The sequence below is a fragment of the Manis pentadactyla genome, chromosome 4, assembly GCF_030020395.1.
Source record: "Manis pentadactyla isolate mManPen7 chromosome 4, mManPen7.hap1, whole genome shotgun sequence".
In the NCBI taxonomy this organism is placed as follows: domain Eukaryota; kingdom Metazoa; phylum Chordata; class Mammalia; order Pholidota; family Manidae; genus Manis; species Manis pentadactyla.
Window position 1 is genome coordinate 169666457 of NC_080022.1, and position 23805 is coordinate 169690261.

The following is a 23805-nucleotide window of genomic DNA, read 5'->3' on the forward strand; positions in this document are numbered from 1 at the left end:
GGCCGACGGAGGGTCAGAGCACTTGTCCCTCGAGCTTTGTCCCTTGGTTGTACTTAGATTGGGATGTGTTCCTGCAGAGGGGCACCATGCTGATATGTTCACAGTCACAAACTGCATGCACACCCGAGTCCAAGTCTGTTTCCCCACAGAAGCCTGATTCAGGACTACTGCACATATCTATCCATAGCATCCACCCCACCTGCGTACCCTGTTCAACCAGAGGCACTTGGGTAGAGGGTGTTTGGCACAACGTCTTTCATATGGCAAGGCAGAACCGAAGCAGTTGGATAGAGGCAGTGGGACAGTGGCACTAAGAAAGCGTCTTGTTCAATCCTGGGTGAACAACAGTCCTAATGGGTCCAGTACTAAGGGGTTTCCCAGGAAGTGGGACTTGCAACTGCAGTTTGGGCAGACCAGGGTGAGTTGGAGACTCTATCCCAAACATGGAGAGAAAGCACCCTCAACTGACCTCATGTCACTGACAGTACGTTCATTGTGCCATTGTGCTGTCTTCTTTCTTCTCTCCCTCTCTCTCTCTCTCTCCCTCTCTCTTTTTTCCTTTCCTTCTCTTTTTATGTCTCTTGTTCTTTCTATGTTTCTTTATCTATCTCCCTTTCTGTCTGTCTCCCTCCCTTCCTTCCTCCTTCCCTATGTTTTGTCTCCCTCCTCCTTCTCCTCCTTCAATTCCTCCTCCACGTCCTTCTTTGAAAAGTTGTGGCTGTCCACCACACTGAAGATGCAAATATTCGATCCGAGTGGAGAAACTCTTAGATTACAGATGGTGTTTTTAATACGCTATGCATATGTCTTGGATCTCAGTATGTTCAGGTTAATTTCTGTCTGTCAGATCCACTTCTCTATACCTGAGGGCTCTTTTCATCCAACAGCACAAAGTCGTGCTCTGTGTGTGTGCCCCGCTGAGAAAAACACTCATCCAGTGCTTCTGGAGAGTTGGCCTATAGAGACTCCAGCTTCCTTGTTCCTCAATTAAGATCATCCCCAAATGAGTGTCTCCCATCATTTCTGATAGTGTCCCTCCAGGGTGAGCTTCAGCTGCCCACTGTGATGCTGGCTCATGACCGCCCTTCCCGCTATCACTTCCCCACTGCACTACCGCTATGGACCACACTCCCCAGACAACGACATGCACTTGAACCTTTCCTCCAGAGTAACTTCTGGGAGGAAGCAAACTATGACATTAGCTTCTTCCGTTTTAATACCTTTTTTGGGCTGTTGAGTTGTTCTCCTCTGTTCTTGTCTCCGCCGCTACAAACAATTGAAGGGCAGAGACCCAGTAGTGAAGGGGCGTGCAAGTTTTCTTTAAATACCCTCTAAGTGAGGAATGGGCCAGGGTCGAGGTTAATGAAGGCTAGTTTACTTGACTACAGTCGAGATTAAGGAAAAAAGAGGAGGAAAAGGAAGCTCATTGAACTGCTGCTTGGCCCAGGGCATAATCCCTTGCCAACTTCTAAAGCCACACTCACCTGCCGTCCAGTGCCCGCTTGAGTGTGCATGGCAAGGGATCTAAGTCTCCACCACCCAGGACTTGGGGGAGCCTGAGAGCCCTGCAATCAATGAGATTGTGTCCTCAGAACTTCCTAAACATCAAGAGAAGAGATTTTCGGGCAGGCTACTAAGGAGTATGATCGTATTGCTGCCGTTGCGTCTGGGCCACCCAGGCGATGGGAAGTTGCAAGCCCAAATCACAGCTCTCAGTAGCCCCTCCCTGCTTACTTGGAGTAGGACAGAGAGAGGGACACACTGGAAGAAAGGCGAGTGTGGGCAACCTCAGAGAGGCGGCACTCTTAAGGGCTTCGGATTCTGTCTCTCAAGGCTTTCAAGAACGGGATAAAGGTAAACGGATGGGGGGTTGGGTGGAGGTAGGCTTGATGTGTGGGTTCAACTTGTCTATCTTCAGTGAAGGACACTATGTCCTCATCCACTGTCAGTCCTCCAGGAAATTCTGTATGTGAAGCTTAACACAATGGATTGATTGATCCTGTTCCTCTCCAAGATACTCGTTAGGTGACCCGAAAGCACTGGGAATATATCAACTAAGACTGCTTACCGTGCCTTAAGATAGGTAGTTGGCTGACTACCAGAGAACATCTTAGGAATCTCACCTCCTAACTCCCTGGTTTTTAAAATGGAATCTTAGCCTATGATGGCGCCCCTCCTGTTCCTCCTGCCCTGTTTATCTCAGCATTTCTCATCACAGGCAGGAAAAGGTAATGATGATGCTTGTCTCATGTCTCAGCTCTATCTCAGCTGCATTAGCTAGAGCGAGTCTCAAGGTCAGCCCGGATCCAGAGCACGTGGCATGAACTCACATTGCCACGGGACGTTATCTCTGTGAGTCCTTTCTGGCTCTCTGGCTTTATCTGATTAACCCCCTGTGTTCTTGTTGAGCGCGCCCCTCTTTGCATTGCACTTATATCTGTCTTCATGACTAACACCTTCGTCTCCAAAAGGGGAACCTTTAGACCTGCTTTGCACATGTCTCCAAGCACTAAAGGTAATGTGTGTGAAGCATCCAGTGGCAATACCAGCAGCAGTAGGCAGCCCAGGACACGTGAGTTCCTCCTTGCGTCCACCCAGACCCCCAGCAGGAAGGAGCAGCCAGCAAGCTCGGTGTGGGCAGTCTCTTCAGAACATGCCACGCACACAGTGTCACCAGCTGACACGTGTCCTGGGCACTGACCTTGTTAACTCAGCAGAGTTAGCTCTACTGCTCCCAAGGAGGTGATCCAAGTCCCAAAGTCTTCTATTCCTTTCAGAGCCCGAATCACGCCTTACCTCCCTGAATCTCAGGCAGCATCATTAGTTCAGGGCCCAAAGCACCAGCCTCCTCTGCTGGCTCCTGTGAATGCACAGGTTCCTCGCTTTCCTTCTTTCCCACGTCGTTCAGATTCCGCTGGATTATTAACTTCATGTCCCTCCAGTGCCTCAGATTTCCCTCACAAAACACAGGAAGCCGTTTTGTCCCCTCCGCTGGTTCAGAGGTTACGGATTACTCAGTGTCATCCACACCCATCGCCTAGCTTCTCAGTGCCCAACTTTGCCCGTACTGAATTTCCTTCCTAACATTTTGATCAGGTGGAAGAATGGCCTTAAAGTTGGGGAGCGTAATATGCTTGGCAGAAAATTACTTAATTCCTCATTTGGTGTCTATAGGTTCTCAGGCCAAGGAGGTCATTCGAGAATACGGTTTTCATGATGCCCAAGAACGCATGTCCTTAGATGGCCTCCTTGTCATGAGGAACCTGGATTCTAACAAAGGTTGGTACAGATGAATTTCAGGGAGTGGCTGGACAGCACCTGAGGCCAGGAAAGGCTCCCTGCATTCAGAAGAGCTCCCAGATGCAGAAGAGCTCCTACTGGCCCAACATTAGTTGCTGTTCCTGAGGTGTAAGACACCGATTGGGCAGGAACTTTGGACACAGGTATCATCTGCGTATACAAGAGAATAGGACTTCTGTTGTTCAAGAAGGAACTCATGTTAACATTTTGCTCATGCTCAGTCCCAGGGTTCGTTCTGACTTGTCTTGACCAATAAACTTTAAGTACCCTTGAACAGAGGACAGCCTTGGTTGTCCATCTGTCCATTTCAGCTATATAACATGACACTGTGAAATTTTCTCCTATGGAAAAGGGAGAGAGTAATTTTATGGGGACTGTATGAGGCTCAGAATGCCCAATGCATATGCTGTTCCGCATGTATGTCAGTTCATATGTCTGGAATGCTGTACAATAAGACAAAAAACAATGTGGCATGTATGACGGTACAGGATTTATTAAGCCTAATGGGGGAGACACCCTACATCTAGGGAGATAACTCCAAGAGATCATAAAAGGCAGAAAGCAGGATACAAGAACTGGGAGTACATGGAAAAACAAAGCATGACTGAGAGATTTTCAACAGTGGCAGAAACGTGTGTAAAAGCTCTAAGGATATGTTTTCCCAAGTCACTTAGAAGGAGAGGAAGAAGATCTTGAGTGCAGAGTCAGAGCAGCGACCAACACTCCATGTGGAGGATGCATGAAGCTGCCACACGATTCACAAGGTCTAAGGACCAAGAGAATCGGGGTGAAGCACGCCGCACTCCATCAAGCTGGTTCACACGCTGAACAGGCAGATGAGTAAAGCAACTTTGGCGAGAGCGTGCTGCCTTTCAGTACGTTTCTAAGTGGATTTGTTGGCAAATGGCACGTCAACGTTGTGGACAGATGACTGTTCTTGGCCGGGCAATCAGCAGCAGGAAGGCTGGCAGCAGCTGGATCCACAGCTCTGTGGCAGGCAGCCAGGCAGGCAGCAGCAGGTGGGCTGGTAGCAGGTTCTGTGGCAGTACACGGGTCCAGAGCACACTGGCTGGCTGCAGCTGGATCCACAGCAGGACTGTCCACAGCCACTAGACCCACAGCAGGAGGGCTGGCAGCAGGGCGTCACACAAGTCGGCCGGCAGCAGGTGGTCCTGCAGCAGCTGGTTTGACAGCAGGTTGGGCGGCAGCAAGGCTGGCAGCAGCTGGACCCCCAGCCACTAGACCCACAGCAGGTGGGCTGGCAGCAGGAGGCCACACAAGTCGGCCGGCAGCACGTGGTCCTGCAGCAGCTGGTTTGACAGCAGGTTGGGCGGCGGCATGGCTGGCAGCAGCTGGACCCCCAGCAGGTCTGTCCACAGCCAATGGACCCACAGCAGGAGGGCTGGCAGCAGGGAGCGCTGCAGCAGGTGGGCTGGCAGCAGGTGGCCACACAGGTTGGCCGGCAGAAGGTGGTCCTGCAGCAGGTGGTTTGACAGCAAGTTGGGCGGCTGGAAGACCCACAGCAGGTGGGCTGGCAGCAGGGGGAGCAGCACGACTGGCACATCGTGTTACGATAGAGGGGGGCTCTTGCTCGCAGGTGAGTTGTTCAGATTCTGATGTCTCCTTGTGTTCTGGAGCTTTTTATAGTCCAGAACCCCCAAAATTTGGACCAATGACAAGGACTTTGCTTGTTGTTGTTTATATTGTTTTCCATAGCCGCTAGGGAATTGTAAAAGAGGAAGACTTTGTTCCCTCTTATGAATTTTTAGCAAGTAAGTGTTTGATGTGTTTCTTAATTGAGAATAACTCACAGCAACTCTTTCCAGGAAAAAGGAAGGTGGTCACCTCATCAGCATCGTTCCTGTAATGATCACAATCTGATCATGTGATGCAGTTCCCACTGGCCGACGGAGGGTCAGAGCACTTGTCCCTCGAGCTTTGTCCCTTGGTTGTACTTAGATTGGGATGTGTTCCTGCAGAGGGGCACCATGCTGATATGTTCACAGTCACAAACTGCATGCACGCCCGAGTCCAAGTCTGTTTCCCCACAGAAGCCTGATTCAGGACCACTGCACATATCTATCCATAGCATCCACCCCACCTGCGTACCCTGTTCAACCAGAGGCACTTGGGTAGAGGGTGTTTGGCACAACGTCTTTCATATGGCAAGGCAGAACCGAAGCAGTTGGATAGAGGCAGTGGGACAGTGGCACTAAGAAAGCGTCTTGTTCAATCCTGGGTGAACAACAGTCCTAATGGGTCCAGTACTAAGGGGTTTCCCAGGAAGTGGGACTTGCAACTGCAGTTTGGGCAGACCAGGGTGAGTTGGAGACTCTAGCCCAAACATGGAGAGAAAGCACCCTCAACTGACCTCATGTCACTGACAGTACGTTCATTGTGCCATTGTGCTGTCTTCTTTCTTCTCTCCCTCTCTCTCTCTCTCTCCCTCTCTCTTTTTTCCTTTCCTTCTCTTTTTATGTCTCTTGTTCTTTCTATGTTTCTTTATCTATCTCCCTTTCTGTCTGTCTCCCTCCCTTCCTTCCTCCTTCCCTATGTTTTGTCTCCCTCCTCCTTCTCCTCCTTCAATTCCTCCTCCACGTCCTTCTTTGAAAAGTTGTGGCTGTCCACCACACTGAAGATGCAAATATTCGATCCGAGTGGAGAAACTCTTAGATTACAGATGGTGTTTTTAATACGCTATGCATATGTCTTGGATCTCAGTATGTTCAGGTTAATTTCTGTCTGTCAGATCCACTTCTCTATACCTGAGGGCTCTTTTCATCCAACAGCACAAAGTCGTGCTCTGTGTGTGTGCCCCGCTGAGAAAAACACTCATCCAGTGCTTCTGGAGAGTTGGCCTACAGAGACTCCAGCTTCCTTGTTCCTCAATTAAGATCATCCCCAAATGAGTGTCTCCCATCATTTCTGATAGTGTCCCTCCAGGGTGAGCTTCAGCCGCCCACTGTGATGCTGGCTCATGACCGCCCTTCCCGCTATCACTTCCCCACTGCACTACCGCTATGGACCACACTCCCCAGACAACGACATGCACTTGAACCTTTCCTCCAGAGTAACTTCTGGGAGGAATCAAACTATGACATTAGCTTCTTCCGTTTTAATACCTTTTTTGGGCTGTTGAGTTGTTCTCCTCTGTTCTTGTCCCCGCCGCTACAAACGATTGAAGGGCAGAGACCCAGTAGTGAAGCGGCATGCAAGTTTTCTTTAAATACCCTCTAAGTGAGGAATGGGCCAGGGTCGAGGTTAATGAAGGCTAGTTTACTTGACTACAGTCGAGATTAAGGAAAAAAGAGGAGGAAAAGGAAGCTCATTGAACTGCTGCTTGGCCCAGGGCATAATCCCTTGCCAACTTCTAAAGCCACACTCACCTGCTGTCCAGTGCCCGCTTGAGTGTGCATGGCAAGGGATCTAAGTCTCCACCACCCAGGACTTGGGGGAGCCTGAGAGCCCTGCAATCAATGAGATTGTGTCCTCAGAACTTCCTAAACATCAAGAGAAGAGATTTTCGGGCAGGCTACTAAGGAGTATGATCGTATTGCTGCCATTGCGTCTGGGCCACCCAGGCGATGGGAAGTTGCAAGCCCAAATCACAGCTCTCAGTAGCCCCTCCCTGCTTACTTGGAGTAGGACAGAGAGAGGGACACACTGGAAGAAAGGCGAGTGCGTGCAACCTCAGAGAGGTGGCACTCTTAAGGGCTTCTGATTCTGTCTCTCAAGGCTTTCAAGAACGGGATAAAGGTAAACGGATGGGGTGTTGGGTGGAGGTAGGCTTGATGTGTGGGTTCAAGTTGTCTATCTTCAGTGAGGGACACTATGTCCTCATCCACTGTCAGTCCTCCAGGAAATTCTGTATGTGAAGCTTAACACAATGGATTGATTGATCCTGTTCCTCTCCAAGATACTCGTTAGGTGACCCGAAAGCACTGGGAATATATCAACTAAGACTGCTTACCGTGCCTTAAGATAGGTAGTTGGCTGACTACCAGAGAACATCTTAGGAATCTCACCTCCTAACTCCCTGGTTTTTAAAATGGAATCTTAGCCTATGATGGCGCCCCTCCTGTTCCTCCTGCCCTGTTTATCTCAGCATTTCTCATCACAGGCAGGAAAAGGTAATGATGATGCTTGTCTCATGTCTCAGCTCTATCTCAGCTGCATTAGCTAGAGCGAGTCTCAAGGTCAGCCCGGATCCAGAGCACGTGGCATGAACTCACATTGCCACGGGACGTTATCTCTGTGAGTCCTTTCTGGCTCTCTGGCTTTATCTGATTAACCCCCTGTGTTCTTGTTGAGCGCGCCCCTCTTTGCATTGCACTTATATCTGTCTTCATGACTAACACCTTCGTCTCCAAAAGGGGAACCTTTAGACCTGCTTTGCACATGTCTCCAAACACTAAAGGTAATGTGTGTGAAGCATCCAGTGGCAATACCAGCAGCAGTAGGCAGCCCAGGACACGTGAGTTCCTCCTCGCGTCCACCCAGACCCCCAGCAGGAAGCAGCAGCCGGCAAGCTCGGTGTGGGCAGTCTCTTCAGAACATGCCACGCACACAGTGTCACCAGCTGACACGTGTCCTGGGCACTGACCTTGTTAACTCAGCAGAGTTAGCTCTACTGCTCCCAAGGAGGTGATCCAAGTCCCAAACTCTTCTATTCCATTCAGAGCCCGAATCACGCCCTACCTCCCTGAATCTCAGGCAGCATCATTAGTTCAGGGCCCAAAGCGCCAGCCTCCTCTGCTGGCTCCTGTGAATGCACAGGTTCCTCGCTTTCCTTCTTTCCCACGTCGTTCAGATTCCGCTGGATTATTAACTTCATGTCCCTCCAGTGCTTCAGATTTCCCTCACAAAGCACAGGAAGCCGTTTTGTCCCCTCAGCTGGTTCAGAGGTTACGGATTACTCAGTGTCATCCACGCCCATCGCCTAGCTTCTCAGTGCCCAACTTTGCCCGTACTGAATTTCCTTCCTAACATTTTGATCAGGTGGAAGAATGGCCTTAAAGTTGGGGAGCGTAGTATGCTTGGCAGAAAATTACTTAATTCCTCATTTGGTGTCTATAGGTTCTCAGGCCAAGGAGGTCATTCGAGAATACGGTTTGCATGATGCCCAAGAACGCATGTCCTTAGATGGCCTCCTTGTCATGAGGAACCTGGATTCTAACAAATGTTTGGTGCAGATGAATTTCAGGGAGTGGCTGGACAGCACCTGAGGCCAGGAAAGGCTCCCTGCATTCAGAAGAGCTCCCAGATGCAGAAGAGCTCCTACTGGCCCAACATTAGTTGCTGTTCCTGAGGTGTAAGACACCGATTGGGCAGGAACTTTGGACACAGGTATCATCTGCGTATACAAGAGAATAGGACTTCTGTTGTTCAAGAAGGAACTCATGTTAACATTTTGCTCATGCTCAGTCCCAGGGTTCGTTCTGACTTGTCTTGACCAATAAACTTTAAGTACCCTTGAACAGAGGACAGCCTTGGTTGTCCATCTGTCCATTTCAGCTATATAACATGACACTGTGAAATTTTCTCCTATGGAAAAGGGAGAGAGTAATTTTATGGGGACTGTATGAGGCTCAGAATGCCCAATGCATATGCTGTTCCGCATGTATGTAAGTTCATATGTCTGGAATGCTGTACAATAAGACAAAAAACAATGTGGCATGTATGACGGTACAGGATTTATTAAGCCTAATGGGGGAGACACCCTACATCTAGGGAGATAACTCCAAGAGATCATAAAAGGCAGAAAGCAGGATACAAGAACTGGGAGTACATGGAAAAACAAAGCATGACTGAGAGATTTTCAACAGTGGATGTAAAAGCTCTAAGGATATGTTTTCCCAAGTCACTTAGAAGGAGAGGAAGAAGATCTTGAGTGCAGAGTCAGAGCAGCGACCAACACTCCATGTGGAGGATGCATGAAGCTGCCACACGATTCACAAGGTCTAAGGACCAAGAGAATCGGGGTGAAGCACGCCGCACTCCATCAAGCTGGTTCACACGCTGAACAGGCAGATGAGTAAAGCAACTTTGGCGAGAGCGTGCTGCCTTTCAGTACGTTTCTAAGTGGATTTGTTGGCAAATGGCACGTCAACGTTGTGGACAGATGACTGTTCTTGGCCGGGCAATCAGCAGCAGGAAGGCTGGCAGCAGCTGGATCCACAGCTCTGTGGCAGGCAGCCAGGCAGGCAGCAGCAGGTGGGCTGGTAGCAGGTTCTGTGGCAGTACACGGGTCCAGAGCACACTGGCTGGCTGCAGCTGGATCCACAGCAGGACTGTCCACAGCCACTAGACCCACAGCAGGAGGGCTGGCAGCAGGGGGTCACACAAGTCGGCCGGCAGCAGGTGGTCCTGCAGCAGCTGGTTTGACAGCAGGTTGGGCGGCAGCAAGGCTGGCAGCAGCTGGACCCCCAGCCACTAGACCCACAGCAGGTGGGCTGGCAGCAGGAGGCCACACAAGTCGGCCGGCAGCACGTGGTCCTGCAGCAGCTGGTTTGACAGCAGGTTGGGCGGCGGCAAGGCTGGCAGCAGCTGGACCCCCAGCAGGTCTGTCCACAGCCAATGGACCCACAGCAGGAGGGCTGGCAGCAGGTGGCCACACAGGTTGGCCGGCAGAAGGTGGTCCTGCAGCAGGTGGTTTGACAGCAAGTTGGGCGGCTGCAAGACCCACAGCAGGTGGGCTGGCAGCAGGGGGAGCAGCACGACTGGCACATCGTGTTACGATAGAGGGGGGCTCTTGCTCGCAGGTGAGTTGTTCAGATTCTGATGTCTCCTTGTGTTCTGGAGCTTTTTATAGTCCAGAACCCCCAAAATTTGGACCAATGACAAGGACTTTGCTTGTTGTTGTTTATATTGTTTTCCATAGCCGCTAGGGAATTGTAAAAGAGGAAGACTTTGTTCCCTCTTATGAATTTTTAGCAAGTAAGTGTTTGATGTGTTTCTTAATTGAGAATAACTCACAGCAACTCTTTCCAGGAAAAAGGAAGGTGGTCACCTCATCAGCATCGTTCCTGTAATGATCACAATCTGATCATGTGATGCAGTTCCCACTGGCCGACGGAGGGTCAGAGCACTTGTCCCTCGAGCTTTGTCCCTTGGTTGTACTTAGATTGGGATGTGTTCCTGCAGAGGGGCACCATGCTGATATGTTCACAGTCACAAACTGCATGCACGCCCGAGTCCAAGTCTGTTTCCCCACAGAAGCCTGATTCAGGACCACTGCACATATCTATCCATAGCATCCACCCCACCTGCGTACCCTGTTCAACCAGAGGCACTTGGGTAGAGGGTGTTTGGCACAACGTCTTTCATATGGCAAGGCAGAACCGAAGCAGTTGGATAGAGGCAGTGGGACAGTGGCACTAAGAAAGCGTCTTGTTCAATCCTGGGTGAACAACAGTCCTAATGGGTCCAGTACTAAGGGGTTTCCCAGGAAGTGGGACTTGCAACTGCAGTTTGGGCAGACCAGGGTGAGTTGGAGACTCTAGCCCAAACATGGAGAGAAAGCACCCTCAACTGACCTCATGTCACTGACAGTACGTTCATTGTGCCATTGTGCTGTCTTCTTTCTTCTCTCCCTCTCTCTCTCTCTCTCCCTCTCTCTTTTTTCCTTTCCTTCTCTTTTTATGTCTCTTGTTCTTTCTGTGTTTCTTTATCTATCTCCCTTTCTGTCTGTCTCCCTCCCTTCCTTCCTCCTTCCCTATGTTTTGTCTCCCTCCTCCTTCTCCTCCTTCAATTCCTCCTCCACGTCCTTCTTTGAAAAGTTGTGGCTGTCCACCACACTGAAGATGCAAATATTCGATCCGAGTGGAGAAACTCTTAGATTACAGATGGTGTTTTTAATACGCTATGCATATGTCTTGGATCTCAGTATGTTCAGGTTAATTTCTGTCTGTCAGATCCACTTCTCTATACCTGAGGGCTCTTTTCATCCAACAGCACAAAGTCGTGCTCTGTGTGTGTGCCCCGCTGAGAAAAACACTCATCCAGTGCTTCTGGAGAGTTGGCCTATAGAGACTCCAGCTTCCTTGTTCCTCAATTAAGATCATCCCCAAATGAGTGTCTCCCATCATTTCTGATAGTGTCCCTCCAGGGTGAGCTTCAGCCGCCCACTGTGATGCTGGCTCATGACTGCCCTTCCCGCTATCACTTCCCCACTGCACTACCGCTATGGACCACACTCCCCAGACAACGACATGCACTTGAACCTTTCCTCCAGAGTAACTTCTGGGAGGAAGCAAACTATGACATTAGCTTCTTCCGTTTTAATACCTTTTTTGGGCTGTTGAGTTGTTCTCCTCTGTTCTTGTCCCCGCCGCTACAAACGATTGAAGGGCAGAGACCCAGTAGTGAAGCGGCGTGCAAGTTTTCTTTAAATACCCTCTAAGTGAGGAATGGGCCAGGGTCGAGGTTAATGAAGGCTAGTTTACTTGACTACAGTCGAGATTAAGGAAAAAAGAGGAGGAAAAGGAAGCTCATTGAACTGCTGCTTGGCCCAGGGCATAATCCCTTGCCAACTTCTAAAGCCACACTCACCTGCCATCCAGTGCCCGCTTGAGTGTGCATGGCAAGGGAACTAAGTCTCCACCACCCAGGACTTGGGGGAGCCTGAGAGCCCTGCAATCAATGAGATTGTGTCCTCAGAACTTCCTAAACATCAAGAGAAGAGATTTTCGGGCAGGCTACTAAGGAGTATGATCGTATTGCTGCCGTTGCGTCTGGGCCACCCAGGCGATGGGAAGTTGCAAGCCCAAATCACAGCTCTCAGTAGCCCCTCCCTGCTTACTTGGAGTAGGACAGAGAGAGGGACACACTGGAAGAAAGGCGAGTGCGGGCAACCTCAGAGAGGCGGCACTCTTAAGGGCTTCGGATTCTGTCTCTCAAGGCTTTCAAGAACGGGATAAAGGTAAACGGATGGGGGGTTGGGTGGAGGTAGGCTTGATGTGTGGGTTCAACTTGTCTATCTTCAGTGAGGGACACTATGTCCTCATCCACTGTCAGTCCTCCAGGAAATTCTGTATGTGAAGCTTAACACAATGGATTGATTGATCCTGTTCCTCTCCAAGATACTCGTTAGGTGACCCGAAAGCACTGGGAATATATCAACTAAGACTGCTTACCGTGCCTTAAGATAGGTAGTTGGCTGACTACCAGAGAACATCTTAGGAATCTCACCTCCTAACTCCCTGGTTTTTAAAATGGAATCTTAGCCTATGATGGTGCCCCTCCTGTTCTTCCTGCCCTGTTTATCTCAGCATTTCTCATCACAGGCAGGAAAAGGTAATGATGATGCTTGTCTCATGTCTCAGCTCTATCTCAGCTGCATTAGCTAGAGCGAGTCTCAAGGTCAGCCCGGATCCAGAGCACGTGGCATGAACTCACATTGCCACGGGACGTTATCTCTGTGAGTCCTTTCTGGCTCTCTGGCTTTATCTGATTAACCCCCTGTGTTCTTGTTGAGCGCGCCCCTCTTTGCATTGCACTTATATCTGTCTTCATGACTAACACCTTCGTCTCCAAAAGGGGAACCTTTAGACCTGCTTTGCACATGTCTCCAAGCACTAAAGGTAATGTGTGTGAAGCATCCAGTGGCAATACCAGCAGCAGTAGGCAGCCCAGGACACGTGAGTTCCTCCTCGCGTCCACCCAGACCCCCAGCAGGAAGGAGCAGCCGGCAAGCTCGGTGTGGGCAGTCTCTTCAGAACATGCCACGCACACAGTGTCACCAGCTGACACGTGTCCTGGGCACTGACCTTGTTAACTCAGCAGAGTTAGCTCTACTGCTCCCAAGGAGGTGATCTAAGTCCCAAAGTCTTCTATTCCTATCAGAGCTCGAATCACGCCTTACCTCCCTGAATCTCAGGCAGCATCATTAGTTCAGGGCCCAAAGCACCAGCCTCCTCTGCTGGCTCCTGTGAATGCACAGGTTCCTCGCTTTCCTTCTTTCCCACGTCGTTCAGATTCCGCTGGATTATTAACTTCATTTCCCTCCAGTGCCACAGATTTCCCTCACAAAACACAGGAAGCCGTTTTGTCCCCTCCGCTGGTTCAGAGGTTACGGATTACTCAGTGTCATCCACGCCCATCGCCTAGCTTCTCAGTGCCCAACTTTGCCCGTACTGAATTTCCTTCCTAACATTTTGATCAGGTGGAAGAATGGCCTTAAAGTTGGGGAGCGTAATATGCTTGGCAGAAAATTACTTAATTCCTCATTTGGTGTCTATAGGTTCTCAGGCCAAGGAGGTCATTCGAGAATACGGTTTTCATGATGCCCAAGAACGCATGTCCTTAGATGGCCTCCTTGTCATGAGGAACCTGGATTCTAACAAATGTTTGGTACAGATGAATTTCAGGGAGTGGCTGGACAGCACCTGAGGCCAGGAAAGGCTCCCTGCATTCAGAAGAGCTCCCAGATGCAGAAGAGCTCCTACTGGCCCAACATTAGTTGCTGTTCCTGAGGTGTAAGACACCGATTGGGCAGGAACTTTGGACACAGGTATCATCTGCGTATACAAGAGAATAGGACTTCTGTTGTTCAAGAAGGAACTCATGTTAACATTTTGCTCATGCTCAGTCCCAGGGTTCGTTCTGACTTGTCTTGACCAATAAACTTTAAGTACCCTTGAACAGAGGACAGCCTTGGTTGTCCATCTGTCCATTTCAGCTATATAACATGACACTGTGAAATTTTCTCCTATGGAAAAGGGAGAGAGTAATTTTATGGGGACTGTATGAGGCTCAGAATGCCCAATGCATATGCTGTTCTGCATGTATGTCAGTTCATATGTCTGGAATGCTGTACAATAAGACAAAAAACAATGTGGCATGTATGACGGTACAGGATTTATTAAGCCTAATGGGGGAGACACCCTACATCTAGGGAGATAACTCCAAGAGATCATAAAAGGCAGAAAGCAGGATACAAGAACTGGGAGTACATGGAAAAACAAAGCATGACTGAGAGATTTTCAACAGTGGCAGAAACGTGTGTAAAAGCTCTAAGGATATGTTTTCCCAAGTCACTTAGAAGGAGAGGAAGAAGATCTTGAGTGCAGAGTCAGAGCAGCGACCAACACTCCATGTGGAGGATGCATGAAGCTGCCACACGATTCACAAGGTCTAAGGACCAAGAGAATCGGGGTGAAGCACGCCGCACTCCATCAAGCTGGTTCACACGCTGAACAGGCAGATGAGTAAAGCAACTTTGGCGAGAGCGTGCTGCCTTTCAGTACGTTTCTAAGTGGATTTGTTGGCAAATGGCACGTCAACGTTGTGGACAGATGACTGTTCTTGGCCGGGCAATCAGCAGCAGGAAGGCTGGCAGCAGCTGGATCCACAGCTCTGTGGCAGGCAGCCAGGCAGGCAGCAGCAGGTGGGCTGGTAGCAGGTTCTGTGGCAGTACACGGGTCCAGAGCACACTGGCTGGCTGCAGCTGGATCCACAGCAGGACTGTCCACAGCCACTAGACCCACAGCAGGAGGGCTGGCAGCAGGGCGTCACACAAGTCGGCCGGCAGCAGGTGGTCCTGCAGCAGCTGGTTTGACAGCAGGTTGGGCGGCAGCAAGGCTGGCAGCAGCTGGACCCCCAGCCACTAGACCCACAGCAGGTGGGCTGGCAGCAGGAGGCCACACAAGTCGGCCGGCAGCACGTGGTCCTGCAGCAGCTGGTTTGACAGCAGGTTGGGCGGCGGCAAGGCTGGCAGCAGCTGGACCCCCAGCAGGTCTGTCCACAGCCAATGGACCCACAGCAGGAGGGCTGGCAGCAGGGAGCGCTGCAGCAGGTGGGCTGGCAGCAGGTGGCCACACAGGTTGGCCGGCAGAAGGTGGTCCTGCAGCAGGTGGTTTGACAGCAAGTTGGGCGGCTGCAAGACCCACAGCAGGTGGGCTGGCAGCAGGGGGAGCAGCACGACTGGCACATCGTGTTACGATAGAGGGGGGCTCTTGCTCGCAGGTGAGTTGTTCAGATTCTGATGTCTCCTTGTGTTCTGGAGCTTTTTATAGTCCAGAACCCCCAAAATTTGGACCAATGACAAGGACTTTGCTTGTTGTTGTTTATATTGTTTTCCATAGCCGCTAGGGAATTGTAAAAGAGGAAGACTTTGTTCCCTCTTATGAATTTTTAGCAAGTAAGTGTTTGATGTGTTTCTTAATTGAGAATAACTCACAGCAACTCTTTCCAGGAAAAAGGAAGGTGGTCACCTCATCAGCATCGTTCCTGTAATGATCACAATCTGATCATGTGATGCAGTTCCCACTGGCCGACGGAGGGTCAGAGCACTTGTCCCTCGAGCTTTGTCCCTTGGTTGTACTTAGATTGGGATGTGTTCCTGCAGAGGGGCACCATGCTGATATGTTCACAGTCACAAACTGCATGCACGCCCGAGTCCAAGTCTGTTTCCCCACAGAAGCCTGATTCAGGACCACTGCACATATCTATCCATAGCATCCACCCCACCTGCGTACCCTGTTCAACCAGAGGCACTTGGGTAGAGGGTGTTTGGCACAACGTCTTTCATATGGCAAGGCAGAACCGAAGCAGTTGGATAGAGGCAGTGGGACAGTGGCACTAAGAAAGCGTCTTGTTCAATCCTGGGTGAACAACAGTCCTAATGGGTCCAGTACTAAGGGGTTTCCCAGGAAGTGGGACTTGCAACTGCAGTTTGGGCAGACCAGGGTGAGTTGGAGACTCTAGCCCAAACATGGAGAGAAAGCACCCTCAACTGACCTCATGTCACTGACAGTACGTTCATTGTGCCATTGTGCTGTCTTCTTTCTTCTCTCCCTCTCTCTCTCTCTCTCCCTCTCTCTTTTTTCCTTTCCTTCTCTTTTTATGTCTCTTGTTCTTTCTATGTTTCTTTATCTATCTCCCTTTCTGTCTGTCTCCCTCCCTTCCTTCCTCCTTCCCTATGTTTTGTCTCCCTCCTCCTTCTCCTCCTTCAATTCCTCCTCCACGTCCTTCTTTGAAAAGTTGTGGCTGTCCACCACACTGAAGATGCAAATATTCGATCCGAGTGGAGAAACTCTTAGATTACAGATGGTGTTTTTAATACGCTATGCATATGTCTTGGATCTCAGTATGTTCAGGTTAATTTCTGTCTGTCAGATCCACTTCTCTATACCTGAGGGCTCTTTTCATCCAACAGCACAAAGTCGTGCTCTGTGTGTGTGCCCCGCTGAGAAAAACACTCATCCAGTGCTTCTGGAGAGTTGGCCTACAGAGACTCCAGCTTCCTTGTTCCTCAATTAAGATCATCCCCAAATGAGTGTCTCCCATCATTTCTGATAGTGTCCCTCCAGGGTGAGCTTCAGCCGCCCACTGTGATGCTGGCTCATGACCGCCCTTCCCGCTATCACTTCCCCACTGCACTACCGCTATGGACCACACTCCCCAGACAACGACATGCACTTGAACCTTTCCTCCAGAGTAACTTCTGGGAGGAATCAAACTATGACATTAGCTTCTTCCGTTTTAATACCTTTTTTGGGCTGTTGAGTTGTTCTCCTCTGTTCTTGTCCCCGCCGCTACAAACGATTGAAGGGCAGAGACCCAGTAGTGAAGCGGCATGCAAGTTTTCTTTAAATACCCTCTAAGTGAGGAATGGGCCAGGGTCGAGGTTAATGAAGGCTAGTTTACTTGACTACAGTCGAGATTAAGGAAAAAAGAGGAGGAAAAGGAAGCTCATTGAACTGCTGCTTGGCCCAGGGCATAATCCCTTGCCAACTTCTAAAGCCACACTCACCTGCTGTCCAGTGCCCGCTTGAGTGTGCATGGCAAGGGATCTAAGTCTCCACCACCCAGGACTTGGGGGAGCCTGAGAGCCCTGCAATCAATGAGATTGTGTCCTCAGAACTTCCTAAACATCAAGAGAAGAGATTTTCGGGCAGGCTACTAAGGAGTATGATCGTATTGCTGCCATTGCGTCTGGGCCACCCAGGCGATGGGAAGTTGCAAGCCCAAATCACAGCTCTCAGTAGCCCCTCCCTGCTTACTTGGAGTAGGACAGAGAGAGGGACACACTGGAAGAAAGGCGAGTGCGTGCAACCTCAGAGAGGTGGCACTCTTAAGGGCTTCTGATTCTGTCTCTCAAGGCTTTCAAGAACGGGATAAAGGTAAACGGATGGGGTGTTGGGTGGAGGTAGGCTTGATGTGTGGGTTCAACTTGTCTATCTTCAGTGAGGGACACTATGTCCTCATCCACTGTCAGTCCTCCAGGAAATTCTGTATGTGAAGCTTAACACAATGGATTGATTGATCCTGTTCCTCTCCAAGATACTCGTTAGGTGACCCGAAAGCACTGGGAATATATCAACTAAGACTGCTTACCGTGCCTTAAGATAGGTAGTTGGCTGACTACCAGAGAACATCTTAGGAATCTCACCTCCTAACTCCCTGGTTTTTAAAATGGAATCTTAGCCTATGATGGCGCCCCTCCTGTTCCTCCTGCCCTGTTTATCTCAGCATTTCTCATCACAGGCAGGAAAAGGTAATGATGATGCTTGTCTCATGTCTCAGCTCTATCTCAGCTGCATTAGCTAGAGCGAGTCTCAAGGTCAGCCCGGATCCAGAGCACGTGGCATGAACTCACATTGCCACGGGACGTTATCTCTGTGAGTCCTTTCTGGCTCTCTGGCTTTATCTGATTAACCCCCTGTGTTCTTGTTGAGCGCGCCCCTCTTTGCATTGCACTTATATCTGTCTTCATGACTAACACCTTCGTCTCCAAAAGGGGAACCTTTAGACCTGCTTTGCACATGTCTCCAAGCACTAAAGGTAATGTGTGTGAAGCATCCAGTGGCAATACCAGCAGCAGTAGGCAGCCCAGGACACGTGAGTTCCTCCTCGCGTCCACCCAGACCCCCAGCAGGAAGCAGCAGCCGGCAAGCTCGGTGTGGGCAGTCTCTTCAGAACATGCCACGCACACAGTGTCACCAGCTGACACGTGTCCTGGGCACTGACCTTGTTAACTCAGCAGAGTTAGCTCTACTGCTCCCAAGGAGGTGATCCAAGTCCCAAACTCTTCTATTCCATTCAGAGCCCGAATCACGCCCTACCTCCCTGAATCTCAGGCAGCATCATTAGTTCAGGGCCCAAAGCGCCAGCCTCCTCTGCTGGCTCCTGTGAATGCACAGGTTCCTCGCTTTCCTTCTTTCCCACGTCGTTCAGATTCCGCTGGATTATTAACTTCATGTCCCTCCAGTGCTTCAGATTTCCCTCACAAAGCACAGGAAGCCGTTTTGTCCCCTCAGCTGGTTCAGAGGTTACGGATTACTCAGTGTCATCCACGCCCATCGCCTAGCTTCTCAGTGCCCAACTTTGCCCGTACTGAATTTCCTTCCTAACATTTTGATCAGGTGGAAGAATGGCCTTAAAGTTGGGGAGCGTAGTATGCTTGGCAGAAAATTACTTAATTCCTCATTTGGTGTCTATAGGTTCTCAGGCCAAGGAGGTCATTCGAGAATACGGTTTGCATGATGCCCAAGAACGCATGTCCTTAGATGGCCTCCTTGTCATGAGGAACCTGGATTCTAACAAATGTTTGGTGCAGATGAATTTCAGGGAGTGGCTGGACAGCACCTGAGGCCAGGAAAGGCTCCCTGCATTCAGAAGAGCTCCCAGATGCAGAAGAGCTCCTACTGGCCCAACATTAGTTGCTGTTCCTGAGGTGTAAGACACCGATTGGGCAGGAACTTTGGACACAGGTATCATCTGCGTATACAAGAGAATAGGACTTCTGTTGTTCAAGAAGGAACTCATGTTAACATTTTGCTCATGCTCAGTCCCAGGGTTCGTTCTGACTTGTCTTGACCAATAAACTTTAAGTACCCTTGAACAGAGGACAGCCTTGGTTGTCCATCTGTCCATTTCAGCTATATAACATGACACTGTGAAATTTTCTCCTATGGAAAAGGGAGAGAGTAATTTTATGGGGACTGTATGAGGCTCAGAATGCCCAATGCATATGCTGTTCCGCATGTATGTAAGTTCATATGTCTGGAATGCTGTACAATAAGACAAAAAACAATGTGGCATGTATGACGGTACAGGATTTATTAAGCCTAATGGGGGAGACACCCTACATCTAGGGAGATAACTCCAAGAGATCATAAAAGGCAGAAAGCAGGATACAAGAACTGGGAGTACATGGAAAAACAAAGCATGACTGAGAGATTTTCAACAGTGGATGTAAAAGCTCTAAGGATATGTTTTCCCAAGTCACTTAGAAGGAGAGGAAGAAGATCTTGAGTGCAGAGTCAGAGCAGCGACCAACACTCCATGTGGAGGATGCATGAAGCTGCCACACGATTCACAAGGTCTAAGGACCAAGAGAATCGGGGTGAAGCACGCCGCACTCCATCAAGCTGGTTCACACGCTGAACAGGCAGATGAGTAAAGCAACTTTGGCGAGAGCGTGCTGCCTTTCAGTACGTTTCTAAGTGGATTTGTTGGCAAATGGCACGTCAACGTTGTGGACAGATGACTGTTCTTGGCCGGGCAATCAGCAGCAGGAAGGCTGGCAGCAGCTGGATCCACAGCTCTGTGGCAGGCAGCCAGGCAGGCAGCAGCAGGTGGGCTGGTAGCAGGTTCTGTGGCAGTACACGGGTCCAGAGCACACTGGCTGGCTGCAGCTGGATCCACAGCAGGACTGTCCACAGCCACTAGACCCACAGCAGGAGGGCTGGCAGCAGGGGGTCACACAAGTCGGCCGGCAGCAGGTGGTCCTGCAGCAGCTGGTTTGACAGCAGGTTGGGCGGCAGCAAGGCTGGCAGCAGCTGGACCCCCAGCCACTAGACCCACAGCAGGTGGGCTGGCAGCAGGAGGCCACACAAGTCGGCCGGCAGCACGTGGTCCTGCAGCAGCTGGTTTGACAGCAGGTTGGGCGGCGGCAAGGCTGGCAGCAGCTGGACCCCCAGCAGGTCTGTCCACAGCCAATGGACCCACAGCAGGAGGGCTGGCAGCAGGTGGCCACACAGGTTGGCCGGCAGAAGGTGGTCCTGCAGCAGGTGGTTTGACAGCAAGTTGGGCGGCTGCAAGACCCACAGCAGGTGGGCTGGCAGCAGGGGGAGCAGCACGACTGGCACATCGTGTTACGATAGAGGGGGGCTCTTGCTCGCAGGTGAGTTGTTCAGATTCTGATGTCTCCTTGTGTTCTGGAGCTTTTTATAGTCCAGAACCCCCAAAATTTGGACCAATGACAAGGACTTTGCTTGTTGTTGTTTATATTGTTTTCCATAGCCGCTAGGGAATTGTAAAAGAGGAAGACTTTGTTCCCTCTTATGAATTTTTAGCAAGTAAGTGTTTGATGTGTTTCTTAATTGAGAATAACTCACAGCAACTCTTTCCAGGAAAAAGGAAGGTGGTCACCTCATCAGCATCGTTCCTGTAATGATCACAATCTGATCATGTGATGCAGTTCCCACTGGCCGACGGAGGGTCAGAGCACTTGTCCCTCGAGCTTTGTCCCTTGGTTGTACTTAGATTGGGATGTGTTCCTGCAGAGGGGCACCATGCTGATATGTTCACAGTCACAAACTGCATGCACGCCCGAGTCCAAGTCTGTTTCCCCACAGAAGCCTGATTCAGGACCACTGCACATATCTATCCATAGCATCCACCCCACCTGCGTACCCTGTTCAACCAGAGGCACTTGGGTAGAGGGTGTTTGGCACAACGTCTTTCATATGGCAAGGCAGAACCGAAGCAGTTGGATAGAGGCAGTGGGACAGTGGCACTAAGAAAGCGTCTTGTTCAATCCTGGGTGAACAACAGTCCTAATGGGTCCAGTACTAAGGGGTTTCCCAGGAAGTGGGACTTGCAACTGCAGTTTGGGCAGACCAGGGTGAGTTGGAGACTCTATCCCAAACATGGAGAGAAAGCACCCTCAACTGACCTCATGTCACTGACAGTACGTTCATTGTGCCATTGTGCTGTCTTCTTTCTTCTCTCCCTCTCTCTCTCTCTCTCCCTCTCTCTTTTTTCCTTTCCTTCTCTTTTTATGTCTCTTGTTCTTTCTGTGTTTCTTTATCTATCTCCCTTTCTGTCTGTCTCCCTCCCTTCCTTCCTCCTTCCCTATGTTTTGTCTCCCTCCTCCTTCTCCTCCTTCAATTCCTCCTCCACGTCCTTCTTTGAAAAGTTGTGGCTGTCCACCACACTGAAGATGCAAATATTCCATCCGAGTGGAGAAACTCTTAGATTACAGATGGTGTTTTTAATACGCTATGCATATGTCTTGGATCTCAGTATGTTCAGGTTAATTTCTGTCTGTCAGATCCACTTCTCTATACCTGAGGGCTCTTTTCATCCAACAGCACAAAGTCGTGCTCTGTGTGTGTGCCCCGCTGAGAAAAACACTCATCCAGTGCTTCTGGAGAGTTGGCCTATAGAGACTCCAGCTTCGTTGTTCCTCAATTAAGATCATCCCCAAATGAGTGTCTCCCATCATTTCTGATAGTGTCCCTCCAGGGTGAGCTTCAGCCGCCCACTGTGATGCTGGCTCATGACCGCCCTTCCCGCTATCACTTCCCCACTGCACTACCGCTATGGACCACACTCCCCAGACAACGACATGCACTTGAACCTTTCCTCCAGAGTAACTTCTGGGAGGAAGCAAACTATGACATTAGCTTCTTCCGTTTTAATACCTTTTTTGGGCTGTTGAGTTGTTCTCCTCTGTTCTTGTCCCCGCCGCTACAAACGATTGAAGGGCAGAGACCCAGTAGTGAAGCGGCGTGCAAGTTTTCTTTAAATACCCTCTAAGTGAGGAATGGGCCAGGGTCGAGGTTAATGAAGGCTAGTTTACTTGACTACAGTCGAGATTAAGGAAAAAAGAGGAGGAAAAGGAAGCTCATTGAACTGCTGCTTGGCCCAGGGCATAATCCCTTGCCAACTTCTAAAGCCACACTCACCTGCCATCCAGTGCCCGCTTGAGTGTGCATGGCAAGGGAACTAAGTCTCCACCACCCAGGACTTGGGGGAGCCTGAGAGCCCTGCAATCAATGAGATTGTGTCCTCAGAACTTCCTAAACATCAAGAGAAGAGATTTTCGGGCAGGCTACTAAGGAGTATGATCGTATTGCTGCCGTTGCGTCTGGGCCACCCAGGCGATGGGAAGTTGCAAGCCCAAATCACAGCTCTCAGTAGCCCCTCCCTGCTTACTTGGAGTAGGACAGAGAGAGGGACACACTGGAAGAAAGGCGAGTGCGGGCAACCTCAGAGAGGCGGCACTCTTAAGGGCTTCGGATTCTGTCTCTCAAGGCTTTCAAGAACGGGATAAAGGTAAACGGATGGGGTGTTGGGTGGAGGTAGGCTTGATGTGTGGGTTCAACTTGTCTATCTTCAGTGAGGGACACTATGTCCTCATCCACTGTCAGTCCTCCAGGAAATTCTGTATGTGAAGCTTAACACAATGGATTGATTGATCCTGTTCCTCTCCAAGATACTCGTTAGGTGACCCGAAAGCACTGGGAATATATCAACTAAGACTGCTTACCGTGCCTTAAGATAGGTAGTTGGCTGACTACCAGAGAACATCTTAGGAATCTCACCTCCTAACTCCCTGGTTTTTAAAATGGAATCTTAGCCTATGATGGCGCCCCTCCTGTTCCTCCTGCCCTGTTTATCTCAGCATTTCTCATCACAGGCAGGAAAAGGTAATGATGATGCTTGTCTCATGTCTCAGCTCTATCTCAGCTGCATTAGCTAGAGCGAGTCTCAAGGTCAGCCCGGATCCAGAGCACGTGGTATGAACTCACATTGCCACGGGACGTTATCTCTGTGAGTCCTTTCTGGCTCTCTGGCTTTATCTGATTAAACCCCTGTGTTCTTGTTGAGCGCGCCCCTCTTTGCATTGCACTTATATCTGCCTTCATGACTAACACCTTCGTCTCCAAAAGGGGAACCTTTAGACCTGCTTTGCACATGTCTCCAAGCACTAAAGGTAATGTGTGTGAAGCATCCAGTGGCAATACCAGCAGCAGTAGGCAGCCCAGGACACGTGAGTTCCTCCTCGCGTCCACCCAGACCCCCAGCAGGAAGCAGCAGCCGGCAAGCTCGGTGTGGGCAGTCTCTTCAGAACATGCCACGCACACAGTGTCACCAGCTGACACGTGTCCTGGGCACTGACCTTGTTAACTCAGCAGAGTTAGCTCTACTGCTCCCAAGGAGGTGATCCAAGTCCCAAAGTCTTCTATTCCTTTCAGAGCCCGAATCACGCCCTACCTCCCTGAATCTCAGGCAGCATCATTAGTTCAGGGCCCAAAGCGCCAGCCTCCTCTGCTGGCTCCTGTGAATGCACATTTTCCTCGCTTTCCTTCTTTCCCACGTCGTTCAGATTCCGCTGGATTATTAACTTCATTTCCCTCCAGTGCCTCAGATTTCCCTCACAAAACACAGGAAGCCGTTTTGTCCCCTCAGCTGGTTCAGAGGTTACGGATTACTCAGTGTCATCCACGCCCATCGCCTAGCTTCTCAGTGCCCAACTTTGCCCGTACTGAA

General features: G+C 50.2%; 4 protein-coding genes across 4 annotated transcripts; all 4 read right to left on the minus strand.

The window, feature by feature from the left end:
- Positions 1-4249: 4249 nt before the first annotated feature.
- Positions 4250-4798, minus strand: LOC130683697 (keratin-associated protein 9-2-like; the record flags this gene model as incomplete). The annotated part of the gene is made up of 2 exons (XM_057501957.1): positions 4250-4472; positions 4545-4798. Coding segments are annotated over 2 exons (477 nt in total), but the record flags the coding sequence as incomplete, so codon positions are not given.
- A 4645-nt stretch (positions 4799-9443) lies between these two features.
- LOC130683695 (keratin-associated protein 9-1-like) lies at positions 9444-10010 on the minus strand (the record flags this gene model as incomplete). The annotated part of the gene is made up of 2 exons (XM_057501955.1): positions 9444-9666; positions 9739-10010. Coding segments are annotated over 2 exons (495 nt in total), but the record flags the coding sequence as incomplete, so codon positions are not given.
- A 4606-nt stretch (positions 10011-14616) lies between these two features.
- Positions 14617-15165, minus strand: LOC130683698 (keratin-associated protein 9-2-like; the record flags this gene model as incomplete). Its single annotated transcript, XM_057501958.1, has 2 exons — positions 14617-14839; positions 14912-15165. Coding segments are annotated over 2 exons (477 nt in total), but the record flags the coding sequence as incomplete, so codon positions are not given.
- A 4645-nt stretch (positions 15166-19810) lies between these two features.
- LOC130683696 (keratin-associated protein 9-1-like) lies at positions 19811-20377 on the minus strand (the record flags this gene model as incomplete). Its single annotated transcript, XM_057501956.1, has 2 exons — positions 19811-20033; positions 20106-20377. Coding segments are annotated over 2 exons (495 nt in total), but the record flags the coding sequence as incomplete, so codon positions are not given.
- Between the last annotated feature and the right edge of the window lie 3428 nt (positions 20378-23805).